The following is a 16888-nucleotide window of genomic DNA, read 5'->3' as shown; positions in this document are numbered from 1 at the left end:
CATATCTACCAATGTTCATTCCTCCAACCCCTAGGATATGCTCTTCTACTTACAGCCTCAGTTCTTCAGTTTTCCCCTGGCACATCCACACCATTCTGTAAACCACATTACTAACCCACCTGGCTGTTTCACTCAACCAAATAGGTTTTCTGGTTTTCCAGAATGTATTTCCAGGTCAATTTTCTGAATTAATGGTATAAAACCCTGGACACAATACTCTGCAGTGGATTCAGAAACATGAACCACTTTCTGATGTCAAACAGGTTAATGTGAATTTGCTACCAGCACCCAACCACTGGAGTTTAACTTCCTTGCCTCTCACCCCGGACACTGGTCATCTCTGTCTCCTGTAAAGTAAGTCTACTTCAGTACCTATTTAATAAATACCAAGAGCCCACACCATCACCGGATAATGGAGAGAAGTGTAAACCAAGCCTAAAAGCTTAAAGAATAGTTTCCAGATGTGACTTCAGCATTTTATGTACCTGGGAAGTCCAAACTGGAAGACAAATACTTGTGCAAAACAAAGGGAGAGGCTAATAACTTACAGCTTACATTCCCTCTTTCTGCTCTCTCTCCCTTTTCCAGTGGAGACTTGGTTGTGCAAATGCAAGCAGGCGCCAGAAAGCCCACTACAGGCCAGTCTGCTGGGCCTCCTGGGTTCTGACTGCTGCACCATAGCTGGGCAAACCATTTTTCAAACCAGACAAATTTGAAGTTGGAAATGTTCAATGAACTGGTGTCTTCGGTTGCTTGCTTAGACTCGGAAACACTACGAGGTTGGCCCCTAAAAGCCACTCTCAGTTCACCGCTGCGTCAAGGTCCCTAGACCACAAGGGTGGCCTCTACTCTGGAGGGCCTCAGATAACAATTGCTTCTTCCACTCTCCTCCTGACCCAGAGGCTGATTAAAACCAAACCAGTGCTCCTGAGGCACAGCCACCAGACCTGTGGCTGCCCACTACTCTGCCCCCACCCCCCCCGGGGGGCTCAGCAGTGACACCACAGAGGCAGAGAGACCTGGGGTTTCCGACTTCCCTCCACACAGGTGTGTCTCATCCTTGTAGGTGCTTCTCACCTGCCCCAAATCGAGAGGAGGAGTGTTGACTATCCATCAATACCAGTTGTTTAGGGTCTCATTTTTAGCCCACAATTATCTTGTGTGTTTCCCACTCTTGGTGATGATTGAAGGAGACTGTGGCTCTACTTATAATTATGCCTCTTGGAGCAAGCTGAAAAGCAGCAGAGAGGCACTAACACATCACACTGGGGTCTTCCAATGAGCCCCATTATTCAGGAGGCAGTGATTCCGAGTGGCGTGAGTCACTGGCAGGCACTTGGCTTCGCAGGGCTCCCTGGGACCTGTTTGCATTTGCATCCCAATTCCCAAAGCAGGTGTACAGTTCCTGGTTCTCTATAAAGTGCAACACATTAGGAAAAGCAAGCAAAATTTAATTAGCAATGATTCTATAGGCTGCATTTAGTTTATCTTTTTCCCTCCATATTCCCCACACACACATATCAAGAAACAACCACAAAAAAACCGTACTATGAAATAGCTCCACAAATTAATCTGGTTTTCATAAAACACTTTAAAAAATAATGATGGCTGTCTTATTATATAAGTATATGATAGCATGCTTCTGACAAAATCCTAAAAACCAAAGAAACAGTTTGCATAGGTATATTTCACTTTGTGCAAATCTGACTAAGATAAGGCTACTTTCAGTGTTTAGGTAACACGCCAAATAATCTCTCCAGCAATGGGAACATTTCCCAAATTCTCCAACCGCATCAGCCTCCCAGCAGACAGCTGAGACCAATGGATTTGCCTGCACCATAAGCAATCTATGTTGGGCAGAAAGCGAGTTTTGGACATAAAATGCAAAGGGACAGATTATAACGTGCTTACGTGGTGGAGGCTCCATTTTTATTCTTCCCTTTGATAAAATGGAAGCCAAAATGCAGAAGGCAACAGGAACGGGTGTGCTTTCTTCATGTGCCATTGAAGAGCCGACCTGACAAGGGGTATTTCCAGAAGTCACTGAACCCCAGTATTCGCTTGGTGTGCTCTACGCTGCAAGAAGAGTCGACTCAAAGGGAAGAGAGAATAACAACCAAAATATTTAAGGAGGGAGAACTCGCCCAAGGAGCAGCCAGCTTATGAGACTTACATTCTGTATGACACAGGGTGGGAAGGCCCAGCAAGAGAGAGAGGAGGTGCCGAAAGGTCCCCTCCCCACAAATCAAGTATTGTCAGGAAACATCAAAGTAGAAATCTTTGTAAGCAGCTTTGCATTTAACATTCAGTCAAGACACTAAAACCTTAAAAAACAAGAACCTCTATTAAAAAAAAAAAAAAAAGCTAACAATAGGAGTCCTCAAAGTCCCCCAGGATCTTGTAGCAGAGAACGGAGTGTTCCTGGGCCAACGCAGCCAGTTCCTTCAGGAACTCCGGGAAGAGGGCCGCGGCCAGCATGGTGTTTCTCACCGGCAGGGGCAGGCTTGGTGGCACCCCTGCCACCGTGGCTCTGCTTGTCAGGAAGGGCAGGAGCACTCGTGGGGGACCATCCAGAAGGCTCCTGCCAGCTCCCGTCCTGGAAGCATCCTGAGTGGGATCTGAAACCAGAAAGCAGATGGTCACGGGGACCCTCCAGAGCCCTTTACCTCCACCCTTGAGTGGTGGATCCAGTTCCTGTGACTGACTGAAGCCTGAAGACAGCCCTGAGCACACACTAGCCCACTCAGTGGTTCACACACTTGCCCAGCAGATAACCTTCAGCACAGGGCATGAGATACTAGGCTTTTATACCAAAGCTTGGATAAGGATCATGGTGCAGAGAGTGTGACAAGAATTTAGGTTTATCAGGAACCCCCATGCCCAGGACTTGGCAAAGGGAAGTGTTGAAAAAGTCATCTCCTGCCGACCAGTGATTCTCATCATTGATGTTTCTATCTCTCTCTCTCTCTTCCTCTCCCTTCTTCTCTGAAATAAAAATATATTTTTAAAAAAAGACAGAAAAAGTCATCTCCTGCCACTGCACCAACCAAGTGATGGCATAACTCACCAGGATGGTAATAGGACATCCAAGGGCTCCACCTGCTCTCCCAACCTCCTGGTATCTGTCGGGAGACTGTCCTACCTGTGCCAGCAAAGCCCTAGCACACAGCCACTGCTGCAGGAGGAGGCGGGGCCACACAGCACTGCTGCAGGGGGAGGCGGGGCCACACAGCACTGCTGCAGGGGGAGGCGGGGCCACAGCCACTGCAAGCTCTGCAGCTTATACTCCTGCCTCTGGGGCTCCATGGTGACGCCCCCCCCCGCTTCCCCCCCCCCCCCCCCCCCGTAAGCCCCTTCTGGCTGGGACCTCCAGCCTTCAGTGGAGGATAGGATGAAATAAGCCACTGAAATGTTGAAAATGATGGAGAGGAAGTTGGGTGCTGGGAAGACTAGACTGGGCATCTGGTGACAAGTGACTTTAAGGACGGTTTCCAGGGGTTTCTATCTCAGTTTCAGTAACGTAGGTCTCAGATGATAATGAGCCCAAACTTGAACATATTCAAGTGATTTGCATTTTCATATCAAAGCAGTTCCACTAATTAAAATGTTCAACTTTGCAGACTATTTAATTCCTGAACAGCTCCAGCCTTCATATAGTTATAGGAGTTATTTATGCCTTCTTCTGCCCCCTACTCAAACAGTCTCATTACTCTTTATAAATCATTATATTCAAGCTCTTCATTATTTTGGCTGCTCTTCAGAATTCCAGTCCCATTTTTAACACTCTAAGAAGAGTGTCGCTTAACTACAGTACTAAAAATTCTTGACATTTATAGTACTTTCCATATCTCACTACTATCATCTTTAGTGTTAGAAAAAAATCCTTTGCTTTACTGCTTTAAATATCCTTTTTGATTAAAGCTTATCACAGTTCGTGCCATAAAGAACTGGAAAAGAATCTGCTGGTACCTTTCAGGAGAAGCCCACAGCATGTCCTGACATCAGAGTGTGGACCAAAGAGTTGACGTCACTGAGGTCCACTCACCAACCATGGAGACACCCCCTCAGCACCCACATCCCAGTCTCCAGCACTGCATCTCTCCAAAGGGTCCCACGAGGCTCACGAAGGACACTGTCCTTTGACCAGTGGGTAATGGGACACGTGGGCACTAATCCAAGAACAAGACTTGCTCTCACACTGGCTCCCCAACTGGAATTCCTGCCCCCACACCTCTGTCACTAGCCTTACGAGACTCCAGTCCTGCGGTTGAGAGCAGACTCCACCACCTGCTGGCTGAGTAACGTCAGGCAACTTGCTTTACCTCTCTGTAATGTCCTCATGTGTGAAAGGCTCACAGAGTTGTAAGGATGAAATGAGTCATAGGTAAAATGTACACAGATTGCTGAACCCTTACAAAGGGTTCAGCAATCTGGAGAAAGGAGCTGCACGTAGATTCAAAAAGGAGTCCAAGGACAAAAGATAATTTTGAAAGGCATTGGGGGTCAGAGGAGCTTCAGCTAAAGGAACTGAAGACTACCCCTTGACTCAAGACCCTGCTTTTATTAACACAATTTGTCCTAAGGCAAGATGGAGATAATACACTTCAAAGAGTAGGGTTTACAGAAGCATTGTCAGTTTGGGGAATAGGCTACAGCTGTTCAGGTGTTTGGCCAACAGGAGGCAATAACATGCAGATTTAATATGTAACACCTTAATCAGTAAAGAAATTTATAAAATAAAATAAAATGCCCTGAGCTGTCTGGCAGTTAACAATCCTATTCAGATTTGGGGGAAGTGCCATTTAGCCGTTCCAACAGGTAAACTACATATGTGGCTCAGCCCTTGTTGAGCCCCCCAAGCTTCACCAACCTTTTGATGGAACTCTTGTAATTATTACATGCTGGAATTGGTTCCTGGCAATTTACCAATAATACCTGCATGCATTGCCCTGTAGCCTGCATTGCTGTTATGTTTTTCTTCCTCTGAGATTTCTGAGAGCTGAGCCCCTACTCGATGTGTCCTTCCTGGCCCCACACACTTCCTTACTCATAGTAGAAGCTAATAAACATTTACTGGATGAATGAGGGAAGAAACTGACCAACATTAAGTCTTCCCTACACTGATCTCCCTGGAGCTGGTTCATATTCTGATCTCCATCTTTCTCTTTCAAATTCACTCTTCTTTTCTCCAAAAAGGGTTTTTGTGGCTCATTTATGTAGCTTGATCCATGAATTTAAAAAGTGTCATTGCTGAGGCTCATTTACCCAGCTTGAATCCTAGACTCCAAACTGTCTTCACTATAGAAGGCAGGTGGCCCCCAGTGAGGGGGACCAGGGCTGGCAGGGAACCCTTACGGAGCTCTGTCCTGTCAGCACGGGACCAGCCTTCCAATGGGTCACACAGCCCCATCGGGCTCTTGACTCAAAGCAAGAAAGCCAGAGGTGTGGTCCCTCCCTGGCAAGTAGCTTATATAATGTTTCAGTTTCCTTTTATGTAAAATGGGGCCAATACCTACCTCACCTCCCTCCCAGAACTAGAGACCAGAGAGGACTCTGAATATAAATAAACATAGCCTCTGTCCTTTAGAAAGTATTTGACGGGGAAATGAAAAGCCTGGGAAGTGGTTGAGCCTCAGAGACGAGGCGACGATGGGATGGCTACACAGGAAGTCCATCGGCTCTGCAGCGGACACAACCTACTCCTGTTTAAAGGGTAGTGAGGACGCTCTTTTTCTCACGGGGCCACCAGGAGGCTGAGGAAAGCATGGCCTGCCTGATGGAGCAGCTCTGGCTGCTGGCGCCTGGCGACACCCTCATAAAGCACGTGCACAGAGGACAGAGGAAGGGAAGCACAGATCAATGCCGGGGTCAGGAGTGGTCTTCAGAAACGCTACCTTGGGTCTGAAAAGCTGCAACCCAGCATTTTCAAGACTAATCCTGGAAAGATTTCAGAAGTTAGGAGAGCAATCGTTACCGCTCTGCTCTTGGTCAGCAATGTCAGACAGAGCACAGACACGGACATGGGAAGCCCAGCGTTTGACCCCTTCCCGGGATTCCTCATTACACATTGTTCTGTTCCCAGGGACAGCGCTCCTGGACTCAGCTCCTAGGCAGCACCTGCTTCAGAAGCCTGCTCTGCACAGGGGACAGGGCCTTTCCCCTCCTGGGAGTCTGGAGTTTTTTTCAAGTGGAGCAGAGGCTGCCACTGTGCTAACCTGAGAGAAGTTAATGTGGAGAAACTCCATGAAAGGAAAGTCTTAGATCCCAAGAGAAGCCCCACTAGGCAAAGCCCCGAGTGTCACAGACCTGAAAAAGCATCAGCCACAGCTGACTAATTTGACAGCATCATGTGGAACAAGCTCCCCTGGGCACGTATCTGGTGGCCACAGCCAGAGGTCTGAAGCCAGAACAAAGCACCAGGTGTGGGTGACCCCATCCTTCACCAGAATATGCACCTGTGACATCAGTCAGCGTGTGTGCACTCGGCCTGTGAACTAGGCAGACAGTCTCAGGCACCTGGGCCGCATGGTCCCACTGACTACCCTGGGCCCCTACTTTCAGCTTCCTTATATGAAAATGAACCTAACAGTACCTTTCTTGCCCATTTCACAGCGCTGTTTGAAAATAAAAATGGACCGTCTGGGAAAGCACTTTACAAACCATGACATACAAAGGCAGACCAAGTCTGGAGTGTAATGTAAGGAAACTGAAGTCACCTCCTGCCTGGTAGACTGCAAGACTGGCCAAACTCTTTGCAGCTCTTCCCATCAGGAGGTGGGGGTTTGCTGCTCTTGGACCGTGGCTGCCCCGGGGACTTTGGCCAACAGCATGCAGGATTCCAGAGCCTCAGAGGATTTTCTGTGCTCCTGCTCTCACGGCAGCCCCGTGGCTGTGACATTTGACCAGCAGGGCTAACCTGCTGCATGAGGAGAAACACAGACCCCTGCAATCCCCATCGCCCAGCCAGCAGCCACCCATGTGACTAAGGCCATCCCAGACACCAGACACCTGCAGACAGCAGCCCACGAGCCAAACTCAGCCAAGCCCGGCCCAGGTGACCACGCAGACTCTGAGTCCTCACAAATGGCTTTCTATTAACCCACTGTTTGTGCAATGGCTTGGTATGCACAGGAGCTCACTGACACACCCTCTCTCACAGGTGTGATGTGGTAACACCCTCCCCATTCAGGAGGAACACAGCTAACAGGCCAGCTGTGCAGGTGGCTAGCAGAGGCCGCATGGGCCTGCAGTCCACCTTCCCACAGGCTCCTTTCCCTCCACGAATGGCCTGCCTGCTGCCCTCGAGGCCAAAGCCTGAAGCCCCCCTTCCAGTGGCACAAGGCCCACCTTTCTTGCAAAATCTGCCTTGTGATGCCCTAAGGGCTCTTCAAACCCAGAGTTCTATAGCCGCAGAGGAAGTCAGAGATGGAAAACAAATTAAGAGTCAAGGAACCTGAGGCCTTGGTGAGGCACAGTGACTAAGATCAAAGAGCTGCACAGAGGCGAGGTCAGCCTTCAGAGTTTCCCTTAAAGGGTTAAAAATTGCCCTGAGGTAGATTTCTGTCTCTGGGAGCCAGTTTCTGATCACAAGCCTTTAGCCCAGGACTGAGACCCCCACTCTCACCACTAGTCTTAGTCTTGAAAATGCTGTGTTGCAGCTTTTCAGACCCAAGGCAAATATGGGGCATTTCCTGGTCTGCACTCACCCAGGCCACAGTGATTGCTTGGAGGACAACTGGCCGTCCAATCTGTCCAACCGGAGCTTAAGCGAAGCAAAACTCGGTGCTCCCCAGGCTGGCCGGCCAGCAGGGCGACCTCAGTTCTCCTGCGGGGCACCCACCCACCACCCTCCCTGCCCACCTTGCCAGGCAGGCCCCGTGAGCTGATGAAAAGTCACCCTCAGGAACTTTAAGCGGAGCATAAACTTTACTTGTCCCAGTCCAAATGAATAGTTTTTACCTTCTAGAGCCCTAAAGCACATTTATTTGGGGCCCAATAGTCTCTGAAAACATAATGAAGAGAACAATGCCCTCCTCAGAGTAGGGCTGGCCAAGACATGGTTCAGGGTGCGCACGGAACGCCTCCTGGCCCCGAGGCACCGAGTTATTTATTCAAGGCTGGCAACAACCCACACATCACTCCTTCCCTACGGAAGCAAATGACTGCTAGACCCTCCAAACGGCAAATGGGCTGGGTGTGGGCAGGCAGACCTTTCTTTAGGCTTAAGAACACTAAAAGGAAACTCCTCGCAGTTACGTAAAAAATAAGATACAATTTAGATGCTTTAGAGCCCATGAGCCTATGCAGCATCTTTGAACCCAGATGGGGAGGCGGGGAAATGGAGGAGGAGGAGGAGGAGGAGGAGGAGGAGGAGGAGAGATGCAGCGGAGAAGCCCAGCTCACCTTTGGGTAGTGACTCAGCTGTCACATCGGACATGTCCACTCGGAAGAGCAGGTATTGCTGGGCTTGTATGAGGAGCCCTGGGAAGTCTCTTTCCATAGAAGCAAACTGCTCAATCTTGTTTTTCACAGATGCTAGCACCTGTCAAAAGGACATGAATGATGTTAATGCTTCACATGGCATTCCAGCCCCAGTTTTCAATATCTCTCTCAGGAGCGGCCCTCCGTGCAGGAACAGTTCTGTTAGGCATTTGCTCACTCCTAACTGACCCACCGGGGTGTTTTGGCAGGGCACCCTCTGATCATCAAACTAAATGAAGTTGTGCTGTTTGCTAGAATAATCTATACACAACTAGCAAAACAGGATGAGGAAGGGGAGCAAATGAATGAGAACAGAGGAATTAAACACACACACACACACACACACACACACACACACACACACAACAACAGGGGAAGGAGAGGAGGAGCCCTGCTCATCAGCACCCGTAAAATCAGCAGGTGTGGATGTGGCTCGGCTAACGTACCTGATAGAGAGAGCGGACGCTTGGCTGGAAGACCATGTTGGTGTTGAGCAGAAAGGAGCGCAGGAGTGGCTGCGGATAGCTGGCTAGCTGCGTAATGATCCCGATAAGCAGCAAATTAACGTGCAAAGAGTTCTCCAGCATGTTCTCCAGCTTCGACAGGACCACGCTGATGAACGGGCCTGCGGGAGGGACACGGGCTTCAGGGCTGGCGGGCACGGGGCAGCCACCAGGGCCACAGCTCCCAAACCACAGCCCCGTCAGGTGCAAGTCCAGTGCAGACACGGGAAAGGCAGCCGGGTCTTCCCCTGCCTCACACCCAAGCACACAACAAGCCACCACCACCGAGGACAGCAGGCAAATGGGCATGGGAGCTACTATCCTGACTCCATGAGCACGTTCAACACCTGGGAAACTATCACAGACCTTGACAGATGATTTACTTTTTAAACTTAAGATGTACTTTCCCACACTGTTTCTGTACTCGGTGCTGCCAATGCTCAAAACCATGATGTTTTTCAGCTCATGACCCTGCATGTTGTAGGGCTCCATGCAAACATGAGAGGCCAGAAGTTTGGGTAACAAAAAAATCTTTGTGCTATTAAAGCATAGCAAACACATATGAACTGTGTTTATCAGACAATTACCCTGGGAACGGGGGCAGTCTGTCCTCAACAAGCACTGTGAGAAAGATGGTCTTGTCAAGTGTCATAGTTCGGAAGGACAAGGAAAGACAGGTAAATGAGGCTGGTAGCCCTGAGCAACTTGGTAACCAGCCTTCAATTTTCAGATGAGAGAAAGGACTTCATCTGGGGAGATACAGTTTGGTATGTCATAGCTTCCTTAAAAAAAAAAGAGAATCCATATTTCATTAAAAAGCAGTTCCTAAGAAAATTAAGAAAAAAAAGAAGCTTCGACTAATTTGGGTCACCAGAATATTAATATGCTTTGAGTTCATTGAAGACAGGAAAAAATCCAGAAAATTAATCTGGCAGTAATAAAATTACCAGAAGATATTTTCTAGTTTTACCATAAAAGTGGTCCATTGAGCAAAATCAATGAGAATTTTGTATTTGCTCCAGTGGAGCTATTGATGATGCCACTAAACCATAGCATCTTTATAACAAAGCACATATCCTTTGATGGATAAACGTGCCTTATGAAGACGTCACCAACATTAGTATGAGTTTAACTTCACCACAAGAAGCTTCGTTCAGAAGCCGTGGTGGTGAGAAATGAGAGCACCTAACACAAACCTCTTTCCTACGCGGGTGAGTAGCAGGGCAATAGTTCTGCTGCCAGGAACACAAAGCATGTCTCTAAGGGGCCTCAAAACACAGAGAAGGCACCATCCCCTCCTGAACTGAACTTAGCCTCCACATCCCAGCCTTGGGATGGGGGTTGAGCTCCTCAGTCACAATCGATGACCCAGAAGGTCGATGGACTCTTTACACAGCCTTTGGAGAGTGCTTGCTTGCAAGACCACCCTGGCAGTGTTTGCCAAACATATTCAGGAACTCTGGGTTGAAACCCCAATTTGGAGCATCTTGATGGACTTCCATCAAGAACCCCAGAAATGTCCTCAGGCATCACAATGCAATTCTAGCTTTCCAGGTAGATCCACAAGAGGCTGCTGTCCTCACTCTCCTCAACCCGGGCCCAGTCTTTCACATCCCCTCTTGCCCATCCCCGTACAGTGCCAGGCTCTGCATCTGCTTCCTTCCAGAGGGAGCAGACAGGTGAATTAAAACATGTGTAGGTAGGAATAGTCTCCTGTAACACACATGGCCTTACTGTGAACCCTCAGTTTCCCTGGCACGTCCCAGACTGCACTTGGCCTCAGCTGGCCATCCCACAGACATGAAGGTGGCTGGCCATGCAGTGACCAGGGCACAGCATCTCTAGTCCAACACTGCTGCAAGGGCAGAGAGAAAACCCAGCGTAATCGCACCCTGGGAGCGTGCCATCACTGTCTCACCTGAATGATGGAACGTTAGGTCAAAGCCAGAAGATGGTCATTATGAGCCACTAATGACATTAATTTCAACTTCTTAGCCATGTGCAATAAGAAATAGACATTAAACCCTTTCAAATTCCTGTTTTATTCTTACTTGATTTCTAGCACTTTAAATGAAGTTGTGGCGGCGGGACCGGTAAGCAGCTGAAAAGCAGAAAACTCAGCTACAATTCAGAAAGCCACAGGTGTGTATGGGGGTGACGCCTGAGGAAGAGTGACAGGTGACATTTCTGAGGTTCTGGATGGAACCCCATCAAGTTGCTTTCAAATTGGGGTTGCAATCCAGAGTTCATCCCCCTCTTCTTCTAGAAGGACAGATAAACTCCGCAGCCATAAGATATGTAATTTTTCAGAACAACTAAGGCAATCTCTACTGCCCTTCCCTGTCACTCACTCCCGTCCTCAAGTGCCCCTTCCCCTGCCTCAATGTGACCCCCCCACCCCCACACATCCTGTATTTGACTCCAACGAACAGAGCTGCCATCAGTTCTGTACCCCGGCTCTGCCCATTCCACATTGGAAATATCTCCTGAATGTGTCCCTTCACCCCCACTGCCCCTGCCTGAGCTGCCTGAGGTCACAGTTTCATCCCTTCCTGTCTGGACTTCAGCAGAAGTTTTTCTATTTTCATAGAGATCAAAATGATTTAAAAATATGTTTTTCTTCAAACAGTATAGGAGTATAAAATAAACAACAGGCCTCCACCTGGAGGCAATTCCCCTTAACATTCTAGTGTATTCTTCAATAAATGTTTTATGTCTGTAATTAAATAACTGAATTATTATTTAAAACATTAATCACTTACTATGTGCTAGGCAGTGTTCTAAGCACTTATCTTGTATCAACTTACCTAAATACTTATACTCTATGAAGTATGTTTATTATTTATCCCCATTTAAAGGTGAGGCAAAATGCCAAGTGCACACAGCCAGTAAATGAAGAGTCTGCTTCAGTTCAGACCAACCATCTCTTTCCAACACTATATCATGTTTCCCAGTCGTGTGTGTGTGTGGGCGCATGTGAGCGTGTGTGTGTATACCTATGTGTGCATGTGTGTGTGCATGTGAGTGTATTTTTTTTTGATGACGACATTCTCTACACACTGCTCTGCACCTTGCTCTTCCACTTAACAATATACCCCGGAGCCTGTGCCATGTCAGCACACACAGAGCCGTCTCACCTCTCTCAGGGCCGTGCTTACCATGTTGCCATGGGAGTCGCGTTAGTAAAACAGTCTCCTACCAGTAGACAGCAGGTTGTGGCGGCCTTTTTCCACTATAAACAATGCCGCAGTGAACACCTCTGAGGACCCATCTTGGCACATAAGTGTGAGGACAGCCGAGAAACTGCCCCTAGAAACAGGATTGCCGGAGCCCAGCCTTGGTGCACTCTGAACTCTGGCACAACAGTCTCTTACTCGACCTCCCTGGCACTGCCCTCTCCAATCCAGTGCCCTCCGTGCTACTCCAAGGCGCATCCAATCACATCCCTGCCAATACTAATACTTCTGGGGTATCCTCAGTGCCAGCAGCACAAGGTCCCCAGCTTGGCCCAAAGGCCCCCTGTGAGCTGGCACGCACCAAGCTCACTGGTCTCCTCTCTCATGCACACGTTAATCTCTGCCCCGCACACCCACATGTTCATGCCCCACGCGCTGTCCGTCTCATCTGCCTTCTGCCTGTTGTATCTGCTGCCTGGATTTCGTTCTCAGGGACCTTGACCTGGTTCCATTCACTGCCGTGGCCCTTCCAGAAGCCTTCCCCGCTCCCTGCCCTGGGCTTCCGTAGGACTGGGCATACAGCACTGACAATGCATTTCTCACCAAGAGAGTTCAGTTCTTTGTTGATGTCTCCTCTAAAAGTCCACAAACGCCTTCATTTTTGTGTCTTTAGTACCTAGCATAGGACCTGCCACATAAAGGTCTCTAACAAAATCAATTAGATAAACGAAAGGGAAACTTCGATTTTGCCGAGAGGCAAACTCATTTCAGCGGAAACCAGGATCCTACACAGAGATGGACGTTCAGCCTAATGCTGCAGAACACGCAAGGACAAAGTTCACAGACGCGGGAAGAGTAAAGACGTTTCCTGAAGTTGTGTATGCATTTCAAAGGCGAAAAAGGCACGTTTTAGTTAAAATGACCAGGTGCTTTGCCTATGCCGATAAATGACAAATCACCATTGCAGTTATGGCTGTGTATATCCAGTCACGATGTCTTTCTATGGAGAAAACGGTCCATTTCAGTTAGTTTTCAGTAGTCAGAGGAGCTAGTAAATTGCGGAAGTTTCGACAGAGGAACAACCCAATAAAATTTCACAGTAGTGTTTGGGGTTGTTGTTTTTTCTTTTAAATGTTGCATCTAAATTAGCAAGAGGTAAAAATAAAATACACTTATTTTAATATGTGATTGTGTTCAGCAATGATTATTTTATTGACTAGGTAGATTAAAGTTAAATAAATTACAACAAAAAAGAGAGGAAAAAATGACCTATATGTGTCAAAAAACACTATGTTTTGTTGGCTCTCAGGTGTACCATAAGCAAAATATTGATGTTATTTAATAAGGTATTGTATTAGCTTTTTTTTTTTTTTTGCCCTAAGCTATACTTGGTTTCCTCAATTTACATATTTCCCAGGGTTGAGGTTCCTTAACAGAAGGCTGGCATTCTGAGGAAGGCTGGCCATTCGCCTGGGGCCCTGGAGTCCTGAAGAACAGAGTGCACAACACGGTTGGGATTTCCCGCTGGGTGAGAGTAAAGGGGACCTGCTTCAGGCAGCACTGCGACTCCTGCGGTCCCTCTGCCCGCTTCCCTGCACCGAGCTCTCTGCCCCTCCTTCAGCTGGTCTGGGGCCTTCCCTCCCCTCCTCCTCTATCGACTGGGAAAATTAAGCTCGTTTAATCCTTTTTATTTATGATTGACTGACTGATTGAATTTTAATTAAAACCCATTCACACTGAAATGTTATCTCAACTAGAACCTGCAGCCTTTTCATTGTGGAATTAAAATCTTTCTCCCCATTTAGGCGTCAGTAAATAGAAGAATAAGTACTGGAGGAAGATCGCGAAGCCGCCTGAAGCCTACCTGGCTGGGCCAGCAGGGGATGTGACTCCCTCTGGGTGGTTGACTGGAGGAGGCGGGAGCAGGTCGCTCCTCCCCAGGCTGCCCCCTACTTGCCAGGGAAGGACCAGCCTCAGCCGAGGCTGCTGGGACTGGCAGCAACCTTAATAATGACCCCCCAGTATGACATTCAGTCCTCACGGGGGAGAAGGGAGGGTCGGGGACACCAGGGCACTTGGCTGAAAGTGCCAGAGCCAGGATTCCCGGGAGGCCTGGGAAGGCCGCTGTCTGTCCCGCAGTGATGCCAGCTCCCTTCGGGCCTCTCCTTGCTGCCCGAACACCGTCCGGGTCCCTGAGCTTGATGAACCCGCCTCTGCGCCCGACCCTCTGCCTCACGGTTTGCAGGTTTGGATGTTATTGGCCAATATTTAATGACATTCTGCACCATAATCCCTCACCCAACCCACTTACCGGATATCCTCCCCTATCTCTGCCTTTCCCGTGAGGTCTACCTGTGGTGAGGGTGTATCACTGGGACACCCACTCTGCAGCAGTTGTTTATGTGGGTCTCCTGTACCTATTTTCGGATGAAGAATTTGTGATTATCTGAAATGAGCTCCCAGGCAAAGGCCCAACTAACCAATGGCCCGGATGTGTCCACAGCAAGTGTTCTGGGTGCCAACCATCTGCTCTGGTCAGTGTGCAGGTGCTGGGACAGAGCAGAGAGCAAGCCAGCGCCTGGGCCCCTGTGGAGCGTACACTCTCATGGGGGGTGGGATGTACTTTTTAAAAAATGCACATGAAATAAATGCTCAGGAGGAAAATAAATTAGACTAAAGGAAATGAGGCTATTCAATAACGAGATTGGATTTCTTATGTGGTTTCAGCAGTCCTATTACTATCAGAGGTGTGACAGTAAAACTTAACCTCTAACTTGCTGGTGGGGAAAAATACTACAATTGTGGCAAGACTGACAAAATAAAATAAAAATGAAACCACCCCTTCTCCACTCTTCACAAAAATACTTCCACCCCTCTGTTAGGTAAATGCTAATGCCCCTCACCCCCACCTACCTTACTCTCCTGTGGTAATATGCACAAGTGCTTTCAAAAGCAGAAATCACAAAGCAAGCTAAGGCTGTCACCTGTGAACGGGGCACTCTGAGTCCTCACGGGACGGCGACTGGCACAGTCAGCCTCCTCTCTCACCCCAAAGGGGGACGGCACGGTCTCTTCGGCAGGAGCTTCCACCATCAGAGAGTCAAAGTCATCCTCCGCCTCCTCCTCCTCCTCCAGGTCCTTCCTTCCCTCCTCCTGCTCCTGCTCTCCTTTGCTCTCTTCCTTCCGCTCTCGCTCTTCTGGGAGGAGCAAGGGATCAGGTCCCTGGGAAGAGAAATTCTGCCCCATCAAGCCCTGGGTGCCAGAGTCCAGTTCTTTAATGATCTGGTCGTACCGGGCAATGAAATCTTCACCCTCCGGGTCAGTCGCTGTCGACTCTGCACCGTGCTCTGCCTCGGAGACAGGGGGTGCTGACTCTGCATTTGATTCCGGGGCCACCTGGGGCCCCTTCTCTGGTGGTGGCTCCGCGGACACATTGGGAACCGCATCTGAGTTGTCCCTGTGATGCTCCTCCTCAGAGTCTGTCTCTGGCTGAGGGCTGGGCAAGGGGCCGTTGTTCGTGGGGGGACTCTGCCCCTCAGTCGGGCCCTGGGCCGGGGGCCGCGCAGGCTCCTCCTGTGACTTTCTGGTGTCCTCAGCGTCCTTCTCGGCACACAACCTGTACACCATCACGTCGTCCTGAAAGTCGGACTCCTCAATGTACGACCCTTTGAAGCGCAGGATGGCATTCTTCTTCATCTCCTGGATGTGTTTGGGGGGATCGATTGGCGCCGGGGGGCCAGGATTCTCCAGATCGGCCCCCGAGGAGATGCCGGTGTCATAGCTATCGTCCCACTCCAGTTCCGTGTGGCCCCGGTCCTTTCTGGGAAGCAGCTGAGGCCCCGTCTCCCTGGGGAGCTGCTGGGGAAGCCTGAGCCTGAGCGCAGGGCAGGCGGGGCTGGTGGTGCTCTCCTCCGTCAGACTCTGGAGAAAGGTGTCAGGGTCCGGGGAGTCTCCGTCGTAGAGGGCGGACCAGACCCGGCAGTCCCTCATGCAGTGCAGGATGTTGGCGTGGGCCTCCCAGAGGTACTGCAGGTAGCTGATGTCCAGGGCTTTGCCGTACTCCACGATGCAGGCCGATGGGGAGGACGCCTCGGGGAGCGGCTGCTCCGGGGGCCCTGCGGGAGGCGGAAACAAGTCAGAGTGAAACTTCGGAGAGGTGTGGGAACAAAGGCTTTGGGGGTGTGGGGACAAAGGCTTTGGGGGTGTGGGGACAAAGGCTTTGGGGTGTGGGGACAAAGGCCTTGGGGGTGTGGGGACAAAGGCTTTGGGGTGTGGGGACAAAGGCCTTGGGGTGTGGGGACAAAGGCCTTGGGGGTGTGGGGACAAAGGCCTTGGGGGTGTGGGGACAAAGGCTTTGGGGGTGTGGGGACAAAGGCCTTGGGGGTGTGGGGACAAAGGCCTTGGGGGTGTGGGGACAAAGGCCTTGGGGGTGTGGGGACAAAGGCCTTGGGGGTGTGGGGACAAAGGCTTTGGGGGTGTGGGGACAAAGGCCTTGGGGGTGTGGGGACAAAGGCCTTGGGGGTGTGGGGACAAAGGCTTTGGGGGTGTGGGGACAAAGGCTTTGGGGGTGTGGGGACAAAGGCCTTGGGGGTGTGGGGACAAAGGCTTTTGGGGTGTGGGGACAAAGGCCTTGGGGGTGTGGGGACAAAGGCCTTGGGGGTGTGGGGACAAAGGCCTTGGGGGTGTGGGGACAAAGGCCTTGGGGGTGTGGGGACAAAGGCCTTGGGG

General features: G+C 49.8%; 1 protein-coding gene across 1 annotated transcript in view; it reads right to left on the bottom strand.

The window, feature by feature from the left end:
- Positions 1 to 1432: 1432 nt before the first annotated feature.
- The window catches only part of FHIP1A (FHF complex subunit HOOK interacting protein 1A), a 216489-nt gene continuing 201033 nt past the window's right edge, over positions 1433 to 16888 (bottom strand). The window contains exons 11-14 of the mRNA XM_080676534.1: positions 15145 to 16275; positions 8928 to 9106; positions 8404 to 8542; positions 1433 to 2618 (exon numbers count right to left, since the gene is read on the bottom strand). Coding sequence (XP_080532660.1) covers positions 2365 to 2618; positions 8404 to 8542; positions 8928 to 9106; positions 15145 to 16275 — 1703 coding nt within the window. The 3' untranslated portion in view covers positions 1433 to 2364. The remainder of the gene's footprint in view (positions 2619 to 8403; positions 8543 to 8927; positions 9107 to 15144; positions 16276 to 16888) is intronic.

This window comes from Plecotus auritus (assembly GCF_963455305.1).
Source record: "Plecotus auritus genome assembly, chromosome: 6".
NCBI classification, from domain to species: Eukaryota; Metazoa; Chordata; class Mammalia; order Chiroptera; family Vespertilionidae; genus Plecotus; species Plecotus auritus.
The sequence above is the reverse complement of the archived record's forward strand: the minus strand, read 5'-3'. Positions and strand labels throughout refer to the sequence as shown.